Source organism: Lissotriton vulgaris, chromosome 3_1 (genome assembly GCF_964263255.1).
Source record: "Lissotriton vulgaris chromosome 3_1, aLisVul1.2, whole genome shotgun sequence".
In the NCBI taxonomy this organism is placed as follows: domain Eukaryota; kingdom Metazoa; phylum Chordata; class Amphibia; order Caudata; family Salamandridae; genus Lissotriton; species Lissotriton vulgaris.
In genome coordinates this window covers 801,559,254-801,580,887 of record NC_141689.1, presented here as the reverse complement: position 1 = coordinate 801,580,887, position 21,634 = coordinate 801,559,254, and the positions used below count along the sequence as shown (strand labels likewise).

The 21,634-nt window shown below is 41.8% G+C and overlaps 1 protein-coding gene across 1 annotated transcript in view; it reads left to right on the top strand.

Moving 5' to 3' along the window:
- Positions 1-21,634, top strand: part of FBN2 (fibrillin 2) — a 1,183,434-nt gene that overhangs the window by 891,927 nt on the left and 269,873 nt on the right. The window contains exon 19 of the mRNA XM_086961117.1: positions 1,721-1,846. Within this exon, the coding sequence (XP_086817243.1) occupies positions 1,721-1,846 (126 nt within the window). The remainder of the gene's footprint in view (positions 1-1,720; positions 1,847-21,634) is intronic.

The following is a 21,634-nucleotide window of genomic DNA, read 5'->3' as shown; positions in this document are numbered from 1 at the left end:
ATGTGACCTCCATGCTGAAACCACTGCTACAGTCAGATAATCAAACAATTCCGCTTGTACTAATAGCTTTAAAATGAGTTGTGGGTGCAACAGAGGTTTGGTCTCACCCCATTCATATTCTCCTTTTTTATTAATGGGTTGGAAAAGGTCTTTACCGCTGCTAACGCCAATTGCCCATTTATTGACCTTCGATCACTACCTGCACTCTTATAAGCGGATGATGCCGACCTGATGTCAAGAATGGCGAACAGCCTGCAAGCCCTTTTGAACCTTTCCAAATCTTGCATCATGGTGGTAAGGCCCAAGTACACCAGAAATAAGACTTTTAATAAGAACCATCACATGCTAGCAAAAGTTAGGAGTCTCCCCTTACCTGGAGGTGTTATTTGACTCAAACTCAAGCGGGAAACCCTCGGCTATGGATAAAAAACAGAAGCTCAAGAAGTCGATAGGAGCTGTCTTTAGCTTTACCACTAGGGTGGGGGCAGACCCCCGTTAAAAGCTAGATAAGAGAATAGAGGACTAAGTGCATTTCTAAAGCACTGTATGGGAGTGATATCTGGGGCTTCCCAACAGCAATTGAGCTTTAGAGAGGGAAAAAATTATCTTCAGGCACATACTCGGTGTTCCACAGAGCTGTCGAACTATTGTGTGCTTGAGGAGCTAGGGGTCAAGTATCTAATTGATCAAATAGCTTTGAGAGCACTCCGGCGCTGGATTAGGATCTGGTCTAAAGAGGAATTGGGTCTGATCTGTTTAATTATGAGGGCTGCCTATCACTCGACCATGCCCCAAAAAAATACTCTGGCTAAGGTACATAACAGACTCTTTTGTTAAACTTGGGAGGGAGGATTTCTTTTTCAACCCTGGGGGATCAGCAGAGGAGACCACACTTGGTTAAAGGATAGCTTTTTAGAAAGGGAACATTTACTTAGGGAAGGGGTAGGGTTGATGAAATCTACAGTTAGAATATGCGTTCTTTCAACTACTACTCTGGATATGGAACCTTACCTAACCCAGGTAAAAAACAATTGGGACAGATCTTTGCTAAGCCGATTCAGATAACATCTGTTGCACCCGAGTTTAACCTAACTAAGGAGTTGCTATGCTTTTAAATCCCTGGGCCTCTGTGGTTGCGATAATAGACCCCCCACAGGCCATATTGCATTTTATGATGATCTGCAACTATTGTAAGAAACTTAGGACATCTTTTATAGTCCTTTTAATCATAGAAAGAGGCTTCAAACAAGTTTGCCCTGAACTTGTGTGTTTGCAGATGTTGTCAGGTGAATTTGTTGTTGCAAATGTAGCCTGCCTTTTAGGTGCCGTAGTTTCTATACGGAGCATACAGGACGTCTAATGATTTCTTGGATTTTTAGTTTTTTTCATAAATGTAATGTTTTTATGTATTGTTTTATGACGTTTTTACGCTTTGTATTCATGTATTGTTGTCTTTTTATGATTGTGCCACATAAACCGGATAAAGAAATTAAAGAAAGAAAGAACTGTTAAAATGTGAATGGGGAAATTCCCATATAAGGGCTTCCTTGTGCTATTGTATGCGACAAGAGCATTATGATGTAACAAAATCGATAGAATCCCAAGGATTTTTGACATTTTATTTTTATTTTTATTAGATTGATGTGTGATATCTTCCCATTTAAAAGAAATAGGTGTTTTACCTTACATGTCATTAACATACAATATGGATTTTTTTCAGATATTGATGAATGCATGGTGAATAGACTCCTCTGTGATAATGGCTTGTGCCGAAACACACCTGGAAGTTACACTTGCACCTGTCCAAAAGGTTACTTGTTCAGAACAGACACTGACACTTGTGAAGGTAAGGATGTCAAGACCCTGTTTTTTTCAGGCTTTGAGATCAGTGAAGATGGAGTACTAACATGCAGATATTTTATGTCAATTTATATGCCATTTTTACAGCTTCCTCTGTAGAGTTTGCACGATAGTTACTTTTCTTTGTAAGTGAGTATACTGACAAATGCATTGCTGCACATCTGGCCTGATATTTGAAACTTTTCATCACCATTTAACAAATTGGAGCCCTTCCCGTGCATTGTACTGAAACATGCTAAAATCAAACAGAAACAGGGACTTACTGCCGGATCTGGTGGCTTAGTGGACTAAAGCATCCACTGTAGGGGCCAATGTTCGCCGTCATGGTCTCAGGTTCAAATCCCGGTGATTAGCTAAAAGTTTAGTGATTATTTTATAGTCCGAATTCAGTATCGGGATGGGGTGGTACGAATTTCGGTCTTCACTAGCCTTGTCCTTTTTTTAGAAAAAACTGACTATGTTCCCATATCTGAATGACTCTGGTATAGCCCCATCTCCTAAAATTGAATTAGCTAATAATAAAAAATAGTCCAAAATGGCACTACGAAAGACTTAAAAAAATTCTGCCCGGAAGCCATCCGGTCAGCAGTCTTTTTCGCTTGGAAGGTTTTTTATGACCCCCTCCAGCTCGTCTTTTGTGAAAGGCCTTGCCATAGTCATTTTCTTGATATCCGAGAGTGCCGGGCAATAGCTTGCTTAATCTTCACAACGGCCCCCACAACGCTAAGGATGCCTGGCCTCCACCTTGGGGGTGCCCAGGAGTGGACACCTCACAGGGAAAGCCAGGATGGGTTCCACAGCGGTATTCGTACAAGCGCCTTGAGACCCTTGCGGGTGAGTAGTGCGCTATACAAGTATCAATTTACAATTTACAGGGATGTGATATCAACAATCTGTTGAAGGTCATATATAGACCTATAATGTTGTAACATTATATCACCTATTTTTACCAGATAATCAGTACAAGAAGCAGTTGAGGGACAATATAATGCATTTATCTGGTTAGTAGCAGCCTGCTCCCTTGCCTGACAGGCAAGAAACCTACCTGTATAATTACTTTCTTCATACATTTTTTTTGTCTAAGATGCTGGTAGAAGGATTCGCTCTTAAGATATTTTTTGCTAAGATCCCATTTAACCTGCCGCTGGTTAGAAACTGGGGGCTGATAAGAAATGTGTCTAGAAACCTTTGTACTGTCTGCTCTAGGGATTGCTTTTCTTCCTTGACTTTCCTGAGATTTTCAGCATCTTTTCCAATGGCCAGCCCTCGAATAAAGGCCTTGAGTGAGTCCCAAATCACATTTAAAAGTGCAGAGTTATGGTTTCGCATAAGTAATTCGCTAATCTCGGTTTCAATAAAAAGCACACAATTCTCTTTTAATAGATATTGCCTGTTTAGTATCCATATTTTAAGGGTACTAATATAATCCCCTAACTGTAACTCAAGAATCAGCATTGCATGGTCTGAGAATCCATTCTGGAGGAATCTCTGCTGGCTGAAACTCAGTCTCCTAGAGATAAGAAAGAAATCAATGCTTGATGAGGTATGAAATCTGCCTGACAAAGTAGTATAGGCGATCTTAGTTGGAAATGCCACCCTTCAAGGATCCAATATGTCTAGAGTTGCGCCATAGTTTTGTATAATTCTTGAAGTTTTAGTTTTCAGCTGTTTTTTGGACAGCGGAGTCGATTTTAGGATTCATCAAAAAATTAAAATCCCCCCCTAGGATCAGCTCGCCAGGCACTTGAATTAGGGATTGAAAAAATTCCTCATATGGAGTTAGATTGTTCTCGACTGGAGCATATATGCTGGCAAAAGTTGTAAGTCTATGCCCTATGTTACAAGTGACCCAGCACTATTGTCCGCTCTGATCATTTGCAAAAATGACAACTTCCGCCTGAAGTCTTTTACTCAAGAATATCGCTGTGCCCCGATGGGATACTGAGAATGAGGAAACCCCCTATAGGCTGCCCAGGACCTAAACATAGAAAAGTCTTATAATTTCGCTGTCGGTAAATGGGTTCTTGTAATAGAACAACTGCTGGATTGTATGTCTTGATCCACGCCTCATTTCCCCCCATTTTCTTTTTGTTATTAAGACCATTAACGTTGAAAGAAGCCACTTTCAAAATCTACTTTCTAGCCATTAATAATAGAGAAGATGGTGGCCGAGATGTTAGGGCCCCTCTCCTTCCACCAAAAGTCAAATTAAGAGTTTGGGGGTTTGGCTTGATCCCACTCTGGGCTTTGAAGTGCAGGCTCATAAGGTCGCCTTGACTTGTTTTGGCCGGATCTTAAGGAAGGTGTTGATCCTTCTTCCGTTCGAGGCGAGACGGATTCTTGTCCAGTCCCTGATTCTTTTGCGGCTTGATTACGCGAATGCGGTTTATCTGGGTGCACCTCTGGGCACTATTAAGATACTTCAATCCGTCCAGAATTGTGCAGCCCGCATGCTCCTGGAGGTACCAAGACATGGCTCGGCGAAGGCTGCCGTCTGAGCTCTGCATTGGTTACCGGTGCAGGAAAGGATCCAGTTTAAAGCCTTGTGTATGGCCCACAAGGCAATGGCCAACAACGGTCCGGCCATCCTGCGCCCTCTTTTCAGCCATCATCAAGCACCCAGAGCTTTAAGATCCAATTATCGTAATCTGCTCTCTGTTCCGAGGGTTAAGCGCTCTCGTACAGGGGGTCGACAGTTTGCAGTGCAGGCAGCAAAAAGTTGGAATCAACTTCCCGATTACCTACGTCATGAACCCAATCACCTTTTAGAAAGCGGCTGAAGACCTTCCTGTTCTGCTGAGGGATGTTGGTTTGCTATGGGTCAAAAGCGCTGGGATGCCTCCGGGTAGCCAGCGCTATACAAATCCGTACTCATTTATTCATTCAAGATAATTAGCCACCCAAACAGCATTAAATTGCGGACTGACAGAGTTTGAGTCTGTTGACATAATATGGATGTATATGTGTATGAGTTTGAAAAAATGTACTTTGTTTTTCCCCTATCCTCCCTTTTCAACCCTTGTGTCCCCACCCACCCCTAGCAGCCACTATGGACAGAACGCCGTCTCTGCTCACACCTGACATGCTTCACTCCACCCCCTTAACTGGCACTATCACTTGGTGCCTAAGGCCCCGGGCCTCACAGCCCCCCTCTTCCTTAAAAAAGAATACATTTTCTAAAGAACAAACAAACAAAAAAGAAAAAAAAGAGGCAAGAGAAAACAAAAGACACAGAGCAAATCAAGAAACAGGTAAATACAAAGGAGCTATCCAGCTTATTTAGCCTATCACGAGTGTCTATAGAGAGGTAGCTTACAGCAACACAGAGCAACGGAACAACATAGTGGCAAAGTAAAGGGATCGGACATAGATAAAAAATATAACCTGTAGTCTAAAGACTACCCTTCAACTTTGAATTGCATTGAGCCATATCAACCCAACAATGTCTGCAGGTCAGTAAAGTCTGAATTTGTTGCAGTAATTATGCCATTTTCCAAGACACCACAGGCCGAGGAATCTGCCATGCTTTCCATATCCCCCCCAATTTTTTTTTAAAGATAAGAAGATAAATGGCACCACCTTAACCAATACCACTAGAGAAACAAAACCAAAAAAGCAATAATAGACAAATCTGCCTCAGAGAGATATGCAAGAAACAAGCCAAACCCCAGATAGGGATCCAGACCAGCAAATGCAAAACATATAAGAAAACATTTGAAAGCTAATTGAAAAGCCTAATATGAATGTAAAATCATATCTTGAGACTGAAAAAAAGTGTAGGCACTTAGGAATTTCTTATAGAGATTTGTTGCAATAGTTCCTGTGCTTCCGAAACATCACAAAACACGTGGAACTTTCCTTTGAGTGGTGCTTTTAGCTTGGTCTGCTGGGCGATCATAGCCTGTGCCCCCTGTTCCTTAAATAGATGTAACATTTTTACGAATTCCTTCCACCTTTTGGCTGCCAAAGCCGACATGTCAGAGAAGATGCGCCAAAGTAGAACTTCTGTCGAGGTGAACTGTCGCTGTTTAATTGCCTTTGTTTAGGATTTGTTCTTTAACCCTATAATCCCCAAAATTGAGCAACATAGTTTGTGGGAATTTAGAATTAGGAGGGAGATGGGCAGGTACCCTGTGTGCTCCATAAGAGTGAGATCGCCATTAAACTCTGGGAGGACTGTTTTTTTGATAAATGAGTCTACTCACTGTAGAGTCTGCTGCCCCTCAAGGACTTCCGGAATACCTAGGATACGGAGACTGGAGCGCCGGGAATGATTTTCTAATTCCTCAATTTTATGTTCCAATGTTGTTTGCTGGCTTTGAAAGGTAGCGACTTTGCTACTCATAGTTAAGACTTGGTCCTCCAGCTGCGCAATTCTCGATTCGGCTTCGCGAAGCTGTGCCGGTACTTGGGCCATGCTTGCCTCTATTTTGGATGGATGGAAATGTATTGCGGTTAACTCAGCAGATTGAGAGGCTTTCAGCTCTCGTATCTCATCCAAGATCAGATTAAGGAGACTCTTGGCGTCTCATTGCATGAAAAAGGATCTATTTTCCTGTATGAAGTTGTCTTGGCATGTCTTCGGGCTGTGCAGGCTGCGTAGAGAGCGTGGATTCTCCCGAGGCAGACTGAGTAAATCCCGCGGGAGCAGAGAGATCTGAACAAGAACTTCCTCCAGAAGAAGATGTAGGTTCAAGTGGAATGGACAAAGTAGGGATCACAGGAGTAGGTGGATCCGATGAGGGTAAGGACCCCCCACTCGAGAGCGGCCCCTGAAGAGCAGAGGAATCTTTCAGACTCCCGCCTGTGTACAGAGCCATAGGGTTGTCTATATAATTGTTTATAGATTTGTTGATTAGGGGGGCTCATTCCCTGTCGCTGCCTGCTCCTCCGATGGCAAGCTGTGCATACCCTTGAAGAACAAAGGATATTTTTTAAGATCCTTAGATGCTCCAATTAAGCCAGGTAACGTTGGTGCCTTAACTTTGGTTAGATCTGATAACATTGATGTCCTACAATAGAACAAGGGCTGATACCTGAGTCCAAAGCTGCAGAGGATCCCCCTTTATCAACTTGATTGGTTGCCTCTAGGCTTGTCATTTCGGCCTTTCCAGTGTACATTGAGATCCTTCCTGAGGGCCGCCGCATGATTTGCACGGGCAGTAGCTTTCCTAACTCTTTTTTTCAGCCTCTGGCCTAGGCTTGGGGAATCCATGTGGACTGTTGTTGTGTTTTTAGCTCCTTTTGCAAGATTTCGCATAATGTGGTTGTAGCACAAATTAATTTTCCGAAAAGTCAAAAAGTGGCTGCCTGAGACCTCCCCCAGCGACCCTCAGCCAAGCAGCAAAGGTGGACTCCCGTGCACGGGTGGGTAAGGATGATACATGCACTTACCCCCTCTTGGCGAGTAACCTGGTGGATCAAACAGCAAGGAATCTAAACAGTCCGGAAGCAGGAGCAGAAATCTGAAAGCACTACAGCCAGACACCTGACACCAAGAACAGCCTGTAAGCCGGTAGATTTTTAAGCCTGTGAACCTGTGAATCTGTGAGCTGTGAGCCAACTTAGGAGCCAGCTCGGTACGATAAACAGCTGGAAAATGTGGCCGTGAATGCAAATGCACACGGGAAACCCTCATCTCTCAGCACAGCTTCTCAGCACAACCTCGCTTCCAAGCTGTTTACCCGCTCCTGCTCTCGCCGATTTTCACGGAGTTTCAGGAGCCTTCAGCGATCAGCGTTCTGCATTCGAACCCGTTGGGATCCGGATCTGATGTCTGTTCCAGCAATGCATCAGCCACGAAGAAGAAAGCGGGTGTGGTTATGGCGCAATCAGCCGGCCGTCAGCATTTCCCTTCTTTGAACAATTCATTATTAATTGTCACTTATTATTCAATTTATTTTAAATATATAAGTTAGTAAATAGTTATTATTTTAGTTATATTTTAGGTATGAGCTGCTAGGCTTGTAGGGATAGATAGTGGGAAGTCAATTAATCAATAATTGACTAACAATTATTTATTCATTGATAATGTATTTTTTATTGGATAATAATTATGTACATTGAATAATTGTTTTTCATTTATTTAATATATAAATGCATATATATATTTATGTAAATGGATATTTTTTTATTCCAAGTTTAATATTTTTTCTACATTCATGGAGTTACTTACATATTTAACATGTTTAAAGGGAAGTATTTCCCCTATTCTTGCTTAGACTGCAGCAAAAATAGTAAAATTAACCTCTTTGAGTTCAAGACTTTCCCTACTGTTGCACTGTTCGGAGTGGGAATAGGGAATTACATCGCTCCGAAATCCAATAGTAAATTTTCCCCTTCAAATTCCAACTATCCTACTGTTGCACTGACTGGAGTGGGAATAGTTAATTCCACAACACACTATAAAGAGGGGGGTACAGAGAGCTGATTGGAAAAGAACAGCTCCAGTACAGATGCTCCCAAAGACTGCAGTAATACTCACTGAGTGGTAGCTGTTCCTAAAGAGGAGAGTACAAAATAGAAGAAAAAACAAAAGACAACCTATTTTGGTTGAAGAGGAGTGTATGGATGATCTTGCAGTGAAGCTGGGTTAGAATGAAGGTGGGGGAATTCCTCCTTAATGACTGAGTGCCCTCACAAACCCTTGCGAGTGTCATGCTTCATTATCGAGCGTTGCTCCACGTGGGGGTGGCGCTGCTGTCCTCCACGGACCCCGCAAGAGGGCTCTTTAGTGGAAATCTTTTAAGGAGATGCCTCAGTTGTGATTGAGGGTGTGTGGGTCTAGAAAGGTGAGCGAGTGAATTAAAATTACCTTCACGGTGCCCAGAAACTAGTTTTATTCGGGGGTCCGGAAGATGAGATTAAAAGACAGGCGATATGGAGCACCTCCTTAAAACAAATGTAGAGAAGGGTTGGATGATTGTCTTCCTGCTGCTCTCAAATCCGTGAAAATAAGTGAGAAAAGTGTGAATTTAGGTCAACATGTTTTGCGCTTCATGTTGTTCCCTGGTGGATCCAGGAGCACTTCGTCAGGACCGTGAGGTGAAAACAAGTGAGAATAATATTAGGAATCAGGGAGGAGACACCCTATATTCCTATTGTACCTAAAGTCAGGCGTCGATGTGTCTAGGCACTAATTGGAATGTCTGATTCGAGTTCCATTACCCAACCTGTCTATTAAGAATGGTGGGCCTCGCTGGCAACCCCTGCGGTAATGAGGATAAATATATTCAAACTCCTCAAAGGACGCCCATTACCTGCCTTACCGCTAGTTAATTTCACCTTTCCAAAATCCAATGCTTTAACTACTGTTACCCTGTTTGGAGTTAGTAGAGTAAATTTCACCCCTCCGAAGTCCAACACTTTCTCTACTGTTGCATAGTTTGGAGTGGGAATAGGTAAATTTTACCCCATGAAGCCTAAAATGTTCCCCATTCTTGATCCGTTTGAAGTGAGGATAGTACCTTTTACCCCTCTAAAATCCAACTTTTTCCCTACTTTTGTGTTGCATGGAATGGGAATAGCAAATTTAACCATTCAAAACCCACACTGTGCCTACTGTTGTGTAGACTGGAGATGGAACAGTACATTTATCCCCTCCAAAGTCCAACACTTTCCTTACTTTTGCACTGACTGGAATAGAATAGTAAATCTAGTTGAAGTCCAACCCTTTACCTGTTATTGTGGTGACTTGAGTAGGAATAGGAAATCAAACCCTTCCGAAGTCCAACACTTTCTCTACCTTTGCATAAACTAGAGTGGGAATAGTATATTTAATATTTTAAGACTCCAAATGTTTTCATAATATTAGTAAATAGATTTTAGAGCATTAATTGTTTTATTTTTTATATTTTATATTATTTGTTTTTATTTCTAAATGTATTTGAATGATTATGGTATTTTTTGTAAGTTTGAATTTTTAGATGCTTTAATTTTTAATATTTTATTTATTGTCTTCATTAATTAATATATTTATTCGTATTTAATTGTTTTTATTTGTTGTGGTTTTATTGTGTGGTCGCCAGTAGGTAAGTATAATTAGGTCTTCTTCTCCATAGATGGAGCATTTATTTGTTTGCTAATAACTTTGCCCTATTTGACAAAGCGTCACAAAACTTTCCCCCCAAATTCATCCACCTCAGCTCCTTTCTGGAAAGTTTTGTGGTGATCCATTAAGCTGGGGCTTAGAAAAAAAGGGGCTCCCAGGACGTAAAATCTCCATGCATTTTCTCTAGACATCTTTAAGGCAAACTGTTGACAGAAATTACACCAAACTCAGAAGGAAGCTGGATCATGATCTGCAGATTGCTCTGTTTGCAATTTGGTGTAAATCGGTTCAGTAGTTTTTGAGATAGTAAGGGTCAAAAATATTTTTATATTTTGGCAGATTAGTTTGCGAGAGTCCCACGGGCATCCCATAAGAGCACAAAATCAAAAATGGAGCCCCGTGATTGGTCGAGAGGGCTGTTTTATTCGTGAGCCTTTATACTCTCACAGGAGAAAAAGGCTCCTGTGAGTCCCACTAGAGCGAGCGCTCTGATTGTCTGACTGTGGGAAAAAATTACTATTCTAACTCCAGGGGGGTGTAATAGTAGGGTAGGTGTTGGATGGTGTAGGGGTTAAAATTACTATTCTAACTCTAGGGGGGTGTAATTGTAGGGTAAGTGTTGGATAGTGTAGGGGTTTAAATTACTAAATTAAAATAATGTTAATTAATATTTTTTTTAAATAATTATTAATACTTTTAAATATTAATTTAAATAAATACAATAAAATAAAATAATTAATATTAATTTAATTAATTAAAATAAAATAAAATAATTAAAAATAATTAATTAAAATACTTACCCATGCTTACGTTGTAATGGTATGCGTTGTAATAGCATCTGGGATGTAATGGCATGCGTTGTAATAGCATGCGTTGTAATGGATGTAGCGTTGTAATAGTTTTGCTGTAATGGTAGGTCGTTGTAATAGTTGCGTTGTGATGGGTGTTTCCCTCTGTGGCATATACCATGCTCTTTTCAAGGAATGTTTTAGAAGTTTGTGTGGATATCCTCTCTCCTTCAATCTGTCTTTTAGTATCGAAGCGTGGAGAAAATAGACTTCTTTCATGGTGCAATTTCTACGAATTCCTAAAAATTGCCCTTTGGGCAAATTGTCCCATGGAGGGTGAAAACTCCTATAGCGGAGTGTATTATTCATGTCGTGGGCTTCCTGTGCAATGCTGTCACCAATTTGTCTTTTAGTGACCTGACTTCTACATCTAGAAAAGATGCACTGGTTTGGTTTTTTGCCTTACTGTATTTAATGTCCGGACTTTTATTATTCAGCCATTCATAGAAGGCATGCCTCATCGCCACTCCATAGGGACTAAATGTCAATGACATACTGTAGCCATTGTGTGCTATAGATGGAAAATGGATTATTGTTAAAGATTAATTTTTCTTCGAACACTGCCATGAAGAATACAGCCATTTCTGGTGTGAAGGGACAACCCACTGCGGTCCCCTTCGTCTGGAAAAAAATACTCATCTTCGAATTTGAAATAGTTCCTTTTGAGGGCTATGGCGGCCAATTTTAAAATAAATTGTATAGGAAGTCGATGTGATCATGTTCTTATTTCCAGGAAGTGTTTAATAGACTCTAAGCCTGCATCTTGGTGATCTGAGTTTAAAGTGAGACCACATTGAATGTGACCATCCATTGTTCTTGAGGGGTGAATTGATGGCCTTCAACTTTATTGATGAAATCCATTGTGTCACGTTTGTACGAGGGGACCTCTTTAAGGAACGGTTTTAAGAAAATGCACTCTAAGATAGAGTCACAACCAGAAACGATCGGAAGGCCTAGAGGATGTTTGTCACCTTTATGAATTTTAGGTAAGAAGTAGATCACTGGGATTCTAGGGTTCATTTTTTTCATGTGTTTTAATTCCCTGGGGCCTAGAACATCCTGATTGAATCCTCTTCGAAGGACTTTGGAAATCTCCCCCTGAATTTCTTTCATTGGATCATACAAAATCTGACAATACCAATCCTTGTTGTAGACATGGCTTTTGCCTTCATTCAACTACTTATCTTTAGCCCAAATGACCACCGCTACTCTCTTATCAGATTGTTTAATCACTACTGAGTGTCACTTTTAAGTTCTTGAATAGCTTTTGCTTGATTTTTGGTTATGTTGTTTTTTTTCAAAAATCCTTTTTATTTTGTAGTGAACTGAGAGATGAGAGTACTGCTTGTTCAAATGCAATCACGTCCCTAGGAATAGTGTGACGGGGTGGACAAAACACTGACTTTCTGAGTAACCCTGAGGCTTCTTTGGTCATCCCATCTTCTTTGTAGGCAAAGAAGGCCTTAAGACTGATTTTTCTGAAGAACTCCACTGCTTCAATATTTCATCTCACGAAATCTGTATGTTTAGTAGGAACAAAAGTCAGTCCTAATTAAAGCACCGACTCTTCATCTTTTGTTATAACTTTAGGTGATAAATTCACAATGGAGTTTGAAAAAAAAACTTTTGTTGAATTGGCGTCTTGTGTGCATTTGCCATAGCTGATTCTTGTATGTCCTCTGTTTATGGGCCTCTGACTAAAAAATAATTCTTCCTTTGTATGGTATACCCCTGGATCAGATTCTCCAGTAAATTATGATGATGGAGTTTCAGAAAAAGTAAGAAACCTATGTTTTTTGTCTCACTTGAAATGCAGATAATACTCTCTGTGATTAAACTCTAGTGTAAAAATCTTCATTCAAATATGGATAGACCATTTCAATGTCACCCCTGAGCAGTACAGAATGAAGTTTAGGGTCACCCAGAAAGTTAGTACGCAATCCTGGGTTGACTTTGTAGACATATCTGTCAAGACACTAGAGGACTGGATACAGGGTAACAAGGTAAGTGCCTATGAGCGGCTGTACAATTCGATAATGACAGAGCACATATTGGTCAATTGCCCCACAGAGATGTTACACCAGTATCTAGTTGACTCTACACTGTCTAGTCCCAGGGAACGGAGTGAGGCAGATGATGAGTGGGTTTGCATCAGAAGTGACCAAGAAGCACCAGGGAGGTGCTCAGAAGAAAGGAGGACTGGTCCCTTCCCAGGGGAAAGCACTTGGTAACCAAGTTAAATAGCAGAAAGAGTCCTCAAACGGTCCCCAAACACCAGCCCAAGGAGTGAGTTCCCAGAACCAATCCACTTCGAAGGGGAAAGAGTATCTTGGAAGACATTTTGACCGAACAAAGGCAGGGTTGTGTTATAACTGCTTGCAGCCAGGACACAAAAGGGGAGATGCAGTCTATACAAAGAAGCCCCCAACTGGTGCATAGTCTAAGGGGATTGCTATTGTAGGTGTGGAAATTGGCCCAGAGATGGGTAAAGGGTATGCAGAGGTGTCAGTAGTTTCTGTGGATGCGGTGAAAGTTGCAACCCTCACAGCCCTACCTCCAAGCATGGAGAAGTACAGGCAAAGACATAAGATCACCAGGACTGAAGTTGAGGCTTTGTGGGATACAGGAGCCAGTGTGACCTTGATGTTTGACAAACTGGTTTCCCAGAGCAGATCTTGCCTGGTGTATTTCATCAGATCACTTGTGCAGACAACAGAGCCATGCTCCATCTCAATGCAATGGTGAGCTTGGACTGGGCCAGCACGACTTGTTAAAGTAGGCACTTGTGTCTTCTGCCTTGCTCGTGGAGTGTCTACTGGGAAATCATGAATCTTCTGACTGGTCAGGAGTGGAAAGTCAGGTCCATGCACATATGCTGGACCTCCCTGAGTGGGTTTGTGCTGTGACAAGGGCACAGGCCCATTGCTCAGAGGAGTAATGGACACTTGAATTCTGTAACAATGGGCCAAGCCTCTTAGAGAAAGGGCAAAGTGAGCCAGCCCAAACAACTCAAGAGGTCCAGGAGGAATCCAATCCTGAGGGAGAGGTTCTGGCCTCAGAAGGAGGGACTCTAGCTCTGTAAGATGTGTCTGACTTGGCAGAATTGCAGGGAGCAGGTGGACCCTCCAGAATGGAGCTGTGTCAGGGACAAAGGGATTGTCCCACTCTTGAGTGGGCCTGTGGCAGACTGCCTCAAGGCAAGAGACGGGTGATGTGAGTGGCTTCCACAGAGCCTACTGGGAGGATCGGGTCCTCTATACTGAGGCCAGGGACCCTAAACCAGGGGCAACCAGGAGAGTGGTGGGCCCCCAGAAGTATATATAGTTCCTCCTCACATTGTCTCATGACATCTCTTCAGCTGGATATCTGGGACAGACCAAGACCTGGAACAGGCTGGTCAGCTATATCTGTTGTTCCCTTATGTCTGACAAAGTAAAAGAGTTCTGCAGCTCTTGTGTAAACTGTCAAGCCAGTAGCAACACAGGGGGCAAACCAAAAGGCTCCCTTGATATGACTGCTAGTGGTTGGGACTTACTTTGAGAGGGTGGGGATTGACATTGTTGATCCCATAGACTCACCAACTTCCTCTGGGAACAGACATATATTGGTGGTAGTGGACCATGCTACTAGATACCTTGAACCAATACCCCTCAAGATGGTCGCTGCTCCCACAGTTACCAGAGCCCTACCTGGTATTTTCACCAGGGTGGGCTTTCTCAAGCAGGTGGTCTCAGATAGTGGTATACATTTCATGTCTGCCTACCTGAAGGCAAAGTGGGATGAATATGATGTTACCTACAAGTTTGCCACCCCATATTATCCCCAAACCAATGGTCAGGGGGAACGATTCAATAAGACCCTGGAGGGTATGATCGTGAGCTTATCTGACAAGCTCAGGACGAGATGGGTGGTTCTCCTCCCATGCCTGCTGTTTGCTTACAGAGATTTGCCACAGAAAGGGGTTTGTTTTGAGTTACTGTTTGGCCATATTGTTAGAGGGCAATTGAGTTTGGTTAGATAAGCTTGAGAGGAGGTTCTCCAGGAGCCCAAACAAAATGGGCTGGATTATGTGCTAGGCCTATGGTCCTGTTTGGCTGAGTACATGAAGACAGCAAGTAGCAACCCTGGCCAGCCAAAAGATTATTAAGCTCTGTTATGACCAGAAGGCTACTATGCCTGAGTCCCACCCAGGACAGTTGGTGTGTGGCTTGGGGAGATTTTCTCCATTTTGATTTTTGGAAGAATACTGTATTCTGGGTAAAAAATATGCCACATTTCACAGGAAGTGGTCATAGCGGGAGGAGATAGCTTTACCCCTATTGGTAAAGGTGCCCCACCTCCTGCAATCCCAGAATTGTAGATACATATGGAAGAGTTGCAGGAGCTGACCAGATCGCTGCCTGGAAAAGAAGAGAAGAAGAACTGCCGTGCTGGAGCACTGGACTGCACCAATGAAAGGACTGCACTCAGAAGACTGCACCTACTGCACACACAAGGCTCCACAAAGAAAGGAATGTGTCTGACTCCAAAAGAAAAGGAGTGGGTCCATGGCCAGCAACAGGGGCATAAGAGGTCACCTGCCAAAGGGAGGACAAACCAGCTGACCAGTTGCAACTGAGCTTGTCCTGTACGGTGCAAGTACATTGTTTGAGATTGAGTCCTAGCCCCCAAACTCAAAGCCTATGAACCCTTGGCCAGTGCTAGAGGACAATTATCTCCCCAAAGCAACCAAAAAGCAGCTGGCACCCTCTTCAGAACGGAACCATTGTGAGACAACACGAAGCTTCGCAAAACCTCATCGTTCAGCTGTCTCTTTGAACAGAACCAATGCAAGTCGATGCAAAGCCTCACCTCAAAGCTTCATTGGAACAAATGCAGCGTGATGCGACACCACGCAATGCAGGACCTTGCATCGAAGCCCTCGCAGCTCCTCCAAATTGATGCCAACTACGCAAAGCCTAGCAAAGCAACACTGCGGGGACCATGCACCAAAGACGTAAGGTACAATATTGAGTGGGCTAACCTTTTCCTGTGACCGGCCTACTCTCCATGGAGGTCGACCTGAACTTGTGCCTTTGTCCCAGTTCAATGCAACCAGATATTCTCTGTTTGGCATTATTTTTACCTAAAATCATAAGAAATTCATATCTCTGGTTCTCTACATTGGATTTTTTTTATTTTGGAGTATTTTTGAAGATATACATTTTATCCATTTTTATAAATTGATTTTGGATTTTTTTGTGTTATGTCATTTACTTAGTTGTTGATTTGTTGGTATTAAATGCTTTGAACATACCTGCCTCTTAAGTTAAGCCTGACTATTCGTTTGCTAAGCAACCAAGGGTTGAGCAAGGATTAATTTACTGAGACCTATTGTCTGGACCTATTGACTGGACCTATTAGTGATAGTGGTATTATTTCTATCTAAGGGTGACTACCCCCACCTACTTATAACTCATATTCCTACAGTCTGAATGAAACATGTTAGGTACATGTTCACTCACACTTTCCCATGATAGGCAGGGTATCCTGTACACTTGTTTACAAGAAACATTTTAAATGGGCTTCATGGTATTTTACAGCTGAAACAAAGATGCTTTTAGGAAAAGTGCAAACAAAGCACAGAAGGTTGTGCGCTTACAGCACTAATATGATTATAACCTGAGAGTCACCAACACCCCTTTTTACAAGCCAACCTCCAAACAGTTCAGCGTACAGCCAAATAGCCAGGAGAAACGTTTTATATTCATTATGCTAACTGGCCACCTGGTAAGACCATATTGAAAATGAAGTGCAAGCACTGGCTTCAGCAAGTCAGGTGTGAACAGATTTTACAAAGGTAGTGGATGCAAAAAGGTACCAGAACAGTCACAGAATGCTGCTAGTACATTTTGTTTGTGTACACACTGTCAAGAGGTGAACTGTGAAGCAATTGTCACTGTAATCCAACAAGACAGCACGAGGCCTGTTGATCTTTCAGTAAACTAGGATATGACAACACAGGCCAGGCAGTGCCTAATTTGTGCCGGTGTTTGCCAGTGCTCATCATCAGCACTTATCTCTTAACATTGGTACTTTTTATGACAGTATTCCGCATGGTGATGGTGTTTGCCTATTTTCAGCAGAGTGCATTAGTTGAGCAATGTACTGTACACTAAAAATAATAATAGCAGGGCATCCAGGCCATTAGTATTGGCATTTGGCATCAATGGCAGTGACAGTGGGTGCTGCAGGCTGCAGTGGTCTCCAAAGCAATACACTGAGCCTTGGCACTTATATTGTTTTAAAACATTTATGGGAATGTAATTGTATTTCAACACTCTACTCACAACATAAATCATATGATGCCTTGACTTGTCCATAAACTTTGTTTTTCATGCACATCGACAGCTGGAGATACAAGCAATACATTTTTAATCAGCAGTAAGGGCACCAAGCCCTGCTTCAAGAGACTGCTGTTCTCCACTAAGATGTGATCAGCGAGATAGGAAGCAGAGAAAGGAGCTTCCTCTTCTCACTTTAAAACAACAATATAAATAAAGAAAAAAGTGGAACATGCACACCTGCATTTTTTTGTAAAAACAGCATTTGTTGCAGGAAATATCCGCTGACTCAGCACATAAAAGTGCAGGCCATATATCCACCAGAAAACGGCATCTTTTCTTAAAGATGTGGGGGCACTTTATCAAGGACTGCGTTAAAATTATCGCCGCTTTAGCGGCAGAAAACTGCAGCTAAAACGGCGATAATGAGCTTGATAATATGCCCTTGAGAATTCCAATAGAAGCCCTTGTTGACACCAGAACATGGGGTTCCATTGGAATTCTCAAGGGCCTATTATAAAGCACATAAAATAATTTTAACGTCGTTTCTTGATAATATGCCCCGTGTTTTTTATTTCTTATTCAGAGCATAACCATTATCCGCTAATGTGGTATTGTTAACACAATGGTTGAAAAACTGCCAAAATATGCGGTTAAGTATAAATGAGGCAGAGGCTGAGGAATTGCAAGCAGTGTGAATATTAGACAAAAACATCAAATTAGTCACGTAGGAAGCATAAGGTTGTGCAGCACTTTTTGGCTCTATGTAGATGCAGTAGTTATGCTATGGAAAGCAGTGTGTATATAGAGAAGTATCAGAGGAAGATTAGAAGATGATTAAGGTCACTGGGAGAAGGAGCTACAATCTAATATCTTGAAAATAATTAAATCAAGAGGTAATGCTTTGACAGAAGTTTCAGTTCTTTTGTAAAAGCCATATGTAAGACGGTAATGTAGGTTTTTGGAAGTAAGAAGTTCAATTATTTGATGTCAATGACAGATAATGATTTTCCTTCTTTAGGTGGAAATTTATTTTTGATTTAACCTTTAGTAAAATAAATACAATTTCATATATTTCCATTAATTAAAGTTTTAATTCATACTAATTTAAAAGCAGTAGCACGTTTGTATTTTGTTCTACATTTCAACTAAATGTATATGCAATTAATTCAGATAAAAATTTAGTACAAAAATAGTTTTCTTATGTGTTTTCGAAATAAATAGATTTTTTAATGACATTTTAATTAATGGAAATTTTTTACATTAAATTAATTCTTTTTCTGACATTCAGCTTAAAAAACGAAATTTCCATTTAAAGTTTTTTTTATAACGTGGATTAACAACTAATAAAAAGTGGTGTATAGAATTAATTAAAATTAATTTGTAATGAAATGTATTGTTACTATGATTAAATAAATTCACAATAAGTTATTAGATATGTGAACATTCATTTATATTTATTCATATTTGTAACTATTTTTAATAATATAAAACCTGTGCTTTACTTAATAAAATAAGCATGTTAATGCACACCAAAAAATTACTGAACATAAAATTAGGCTTTTCACAGTTTTGAATGAATTCTGTAGGACCCACTGTGCCAGCATTCTGACCCTAAATAGTAAAACAGCAACACTAAAACAACATCTTGGTTAAGAACATTTTTTAATTAAAAACAACAATAAAACAACGTAATGATTTAGGATAGTTTACCCCAAAAATTATTTTGAAAGCATTTTGCAATAAACTCAGTCTCTGGAAGTAAAAATGTAAGCACACCAATGATCAGGCTGTGAATCTCAAAATATCCACAGGGTGCATATATGAATTCTACTGAAACAAAGCAACGACTCCAGAGAAACATTTTTTACAGAACAGATTTTACAAAAATACTTCACATACACACGTTTGCTTATTTACAGCAGCAACTGTCTTTGTTTTAAAAGTAGCAGAGGAATAAATGTCTAGATCGTTAGGACTGCGGCTTCTGCAGCTTCCAGGTACTCCAACTTCCAGGGAATGTTCCTTAGATAGCATACCATGCGCTCAAGTGGCAAGCAGTCTTTTCTCCCCAAAATTCCTTCAGCTGACAGTCAAAAGTCATTACCAACTGTGAGCACCAGCATGAGGCTGGAGTCTCTTCAGAGGCTTTCATTTCACAGAAGTGATTCCTTCCCAGATGGGAAACTCATCTTGAAGTTAGACAAATGTTTAATATACATTTCTGTCCAAAATCCATTTATTAATGTTTAAACTATGAGAGTTATGATTGTGTTTTGAAACAGCTGAACAGCTGTTTAGACCTGCACTTGCATGATTTTTCCGCAGTACATTACACACTGTTTGAAAAATTGATGTATTTAATAATCTAATGATTTATTTAGTTAAATCATGCATTTGTTGATTTGTTAACAAAATTGTTGGAACTAAGCTATCAGCAAAAAGGGTGATTTTAAACGTTATATTGCACTGACTTAGAAAGCAATACCATCGCATAATATAAAACATACATTAAAGTAACACATAACTGCAGTACCAGTCAGTTACAGGATTATAAGCAACAGTGGCCTCTGTTCTTTAGAATTTGCAATCAAGAGGAATCATTTCAATGTAATTGATTGTAGATGTTATCAGTTACACTGTAGGATTTATCAACCTGCAGCTATGGATTTACCACATAGCCTCGAGGGTAGGCAGCTTTGGTGCCTGGTGTTTGCTGGCACAATGTACAGGATCTGCACCTGTGTTGTCATTGAGGATTTATTCCTTTCAAAATGTAGCATCGCTTTGGGCAATATACAGCGTCTGAGACTAACATATTGTAGCTCCTGGTATTTACAAGTGGCACCTGGTAACAAAGAACCTGCTGGCACCAGGGAGCTACTTTTAGCTACTACTACGGAAAACCTTTTTTTGACCTGTAGTTTGATTATAGATCTTAAACAAAGGGGCATTACAGGGAGTACCTTTTAACGACAAATTACCTGGGTTATATTACTCCCACTTCCTCATACCAAAAACAGAACTCTGTCTCAATCACCCCACCCTCACCCTGACATGTGATAACAGCAATGTTTGAAGGCATTTTCACATAGAGGAAGGAAAGGGACTTTATGGTCTACTAGACGCCGAAATTAAGGTAGCCAAATGCCTCCTCATTTATTAGTGATGGGCATGGAAGGATGAACGAGATTCCCACTGTCCCTACCTACTATCTAGCGAAACAACTGGAAATGGGCTTGAGAGAATCAACGGGGAAAGAAGTCACTGTTAAGCTTGACTCTAGTCTGGCACTGTGAAGAGACATGAAGGGTGTAGGACAAGTGGGAGGCTCTCGGGCAGAGGGTGAAATGCCACAACCTCATAATTTTTTCACGTACCCTGTGAGGTAGGAGCGAGCCTTGTGGGGCTCTCGCTTCTGGCTCCAAGTGCCTGGTGCTCGCATGGTGCGACCCACTCTGGTGTCAGTGGCAGGGAGGGAGTTTGACTGGGGCGGTACACCTGTGAAACGTTAACGCAGGTGTCCTATGGTGAGCTCAGGGAGGACAGAAACCTCCTGCGGAGCAGAAGGGCAAAAACTTGCTTGATCTGGATTTTCAATATGAATACAGACAGTGAAAGCGGGCCTCATGATCCTTCTGGCTTGTGACACCTAAGCATTAATAGCACTGTTGCTTTTTGATCCATTAATGTCAGCTCTTCTTATCTTTGTGAAGCCCAAGCATTGGATTGTTCACCAAATAATAGGGATTGTGAGCTGGGTTTAGACCGCTGTGAGACCGGTTAGTTTTACCCTACTGATGATTTGTTGTTGCATTAATAATCCTGCTCAGTACAAGAGGGACTGCAGGTTCAGACATTTGGTGTATGTGCTTAGCTGAGGAGGCAAAGGGGTAAAGGTTCTATCTGTTGGATTAAGGCTGAAGTCAGAATCCCCCCAAACCGTAACGATACCACAGTGCTGTGGAGCCCCGGTTGGCCTGTGATAGCTGGACTCTTGGGGCCGGTGCTTAGAGCCGCTTGCTTGTGGACCGGAGTGCGGACAGAAGGGGGCCACCTCCATCGCCCTTAGTGCACTGCATGTTCTTGGGGTACCTGTGCTAAGTCATTTCGAAGACGACCTGATTCTAGGTCAGTGTTTCATAAGTAGCAGAGCAGCTACTTTGCTGCGATCTATTGAAAGTCATGCCGTTTTCTCCATCCGTGAGATCCAGCAGGCACCCCTCCACCACATCCGGGGGTGGATCCCTCAGCCACCGGGTGGCTGGAGGGACGCGGAGGGGGGAATGCGTGCCTGTGGGAGGCCGTCTCCACCAGGTGCGACTAGAACAGGGGGCTTCCCCCTTCCGCCCTGCGTGACCAGATGCAGGGACGGGCACAATCCCTTGCAGGTCAGCAGGGTGACCAGATGGTCGAGCTGGGAACATCCCCCTCTTCCACTCCTCCTGCACAAGTCGCAGGGAGTCAAGCAGCCCAGCGTAAGGAGCCTGCATAGCAGCAGCCTCAGAGCACCTGGCCACCCTCGACATAGTCGGACTGCCATGCGGCTGGGT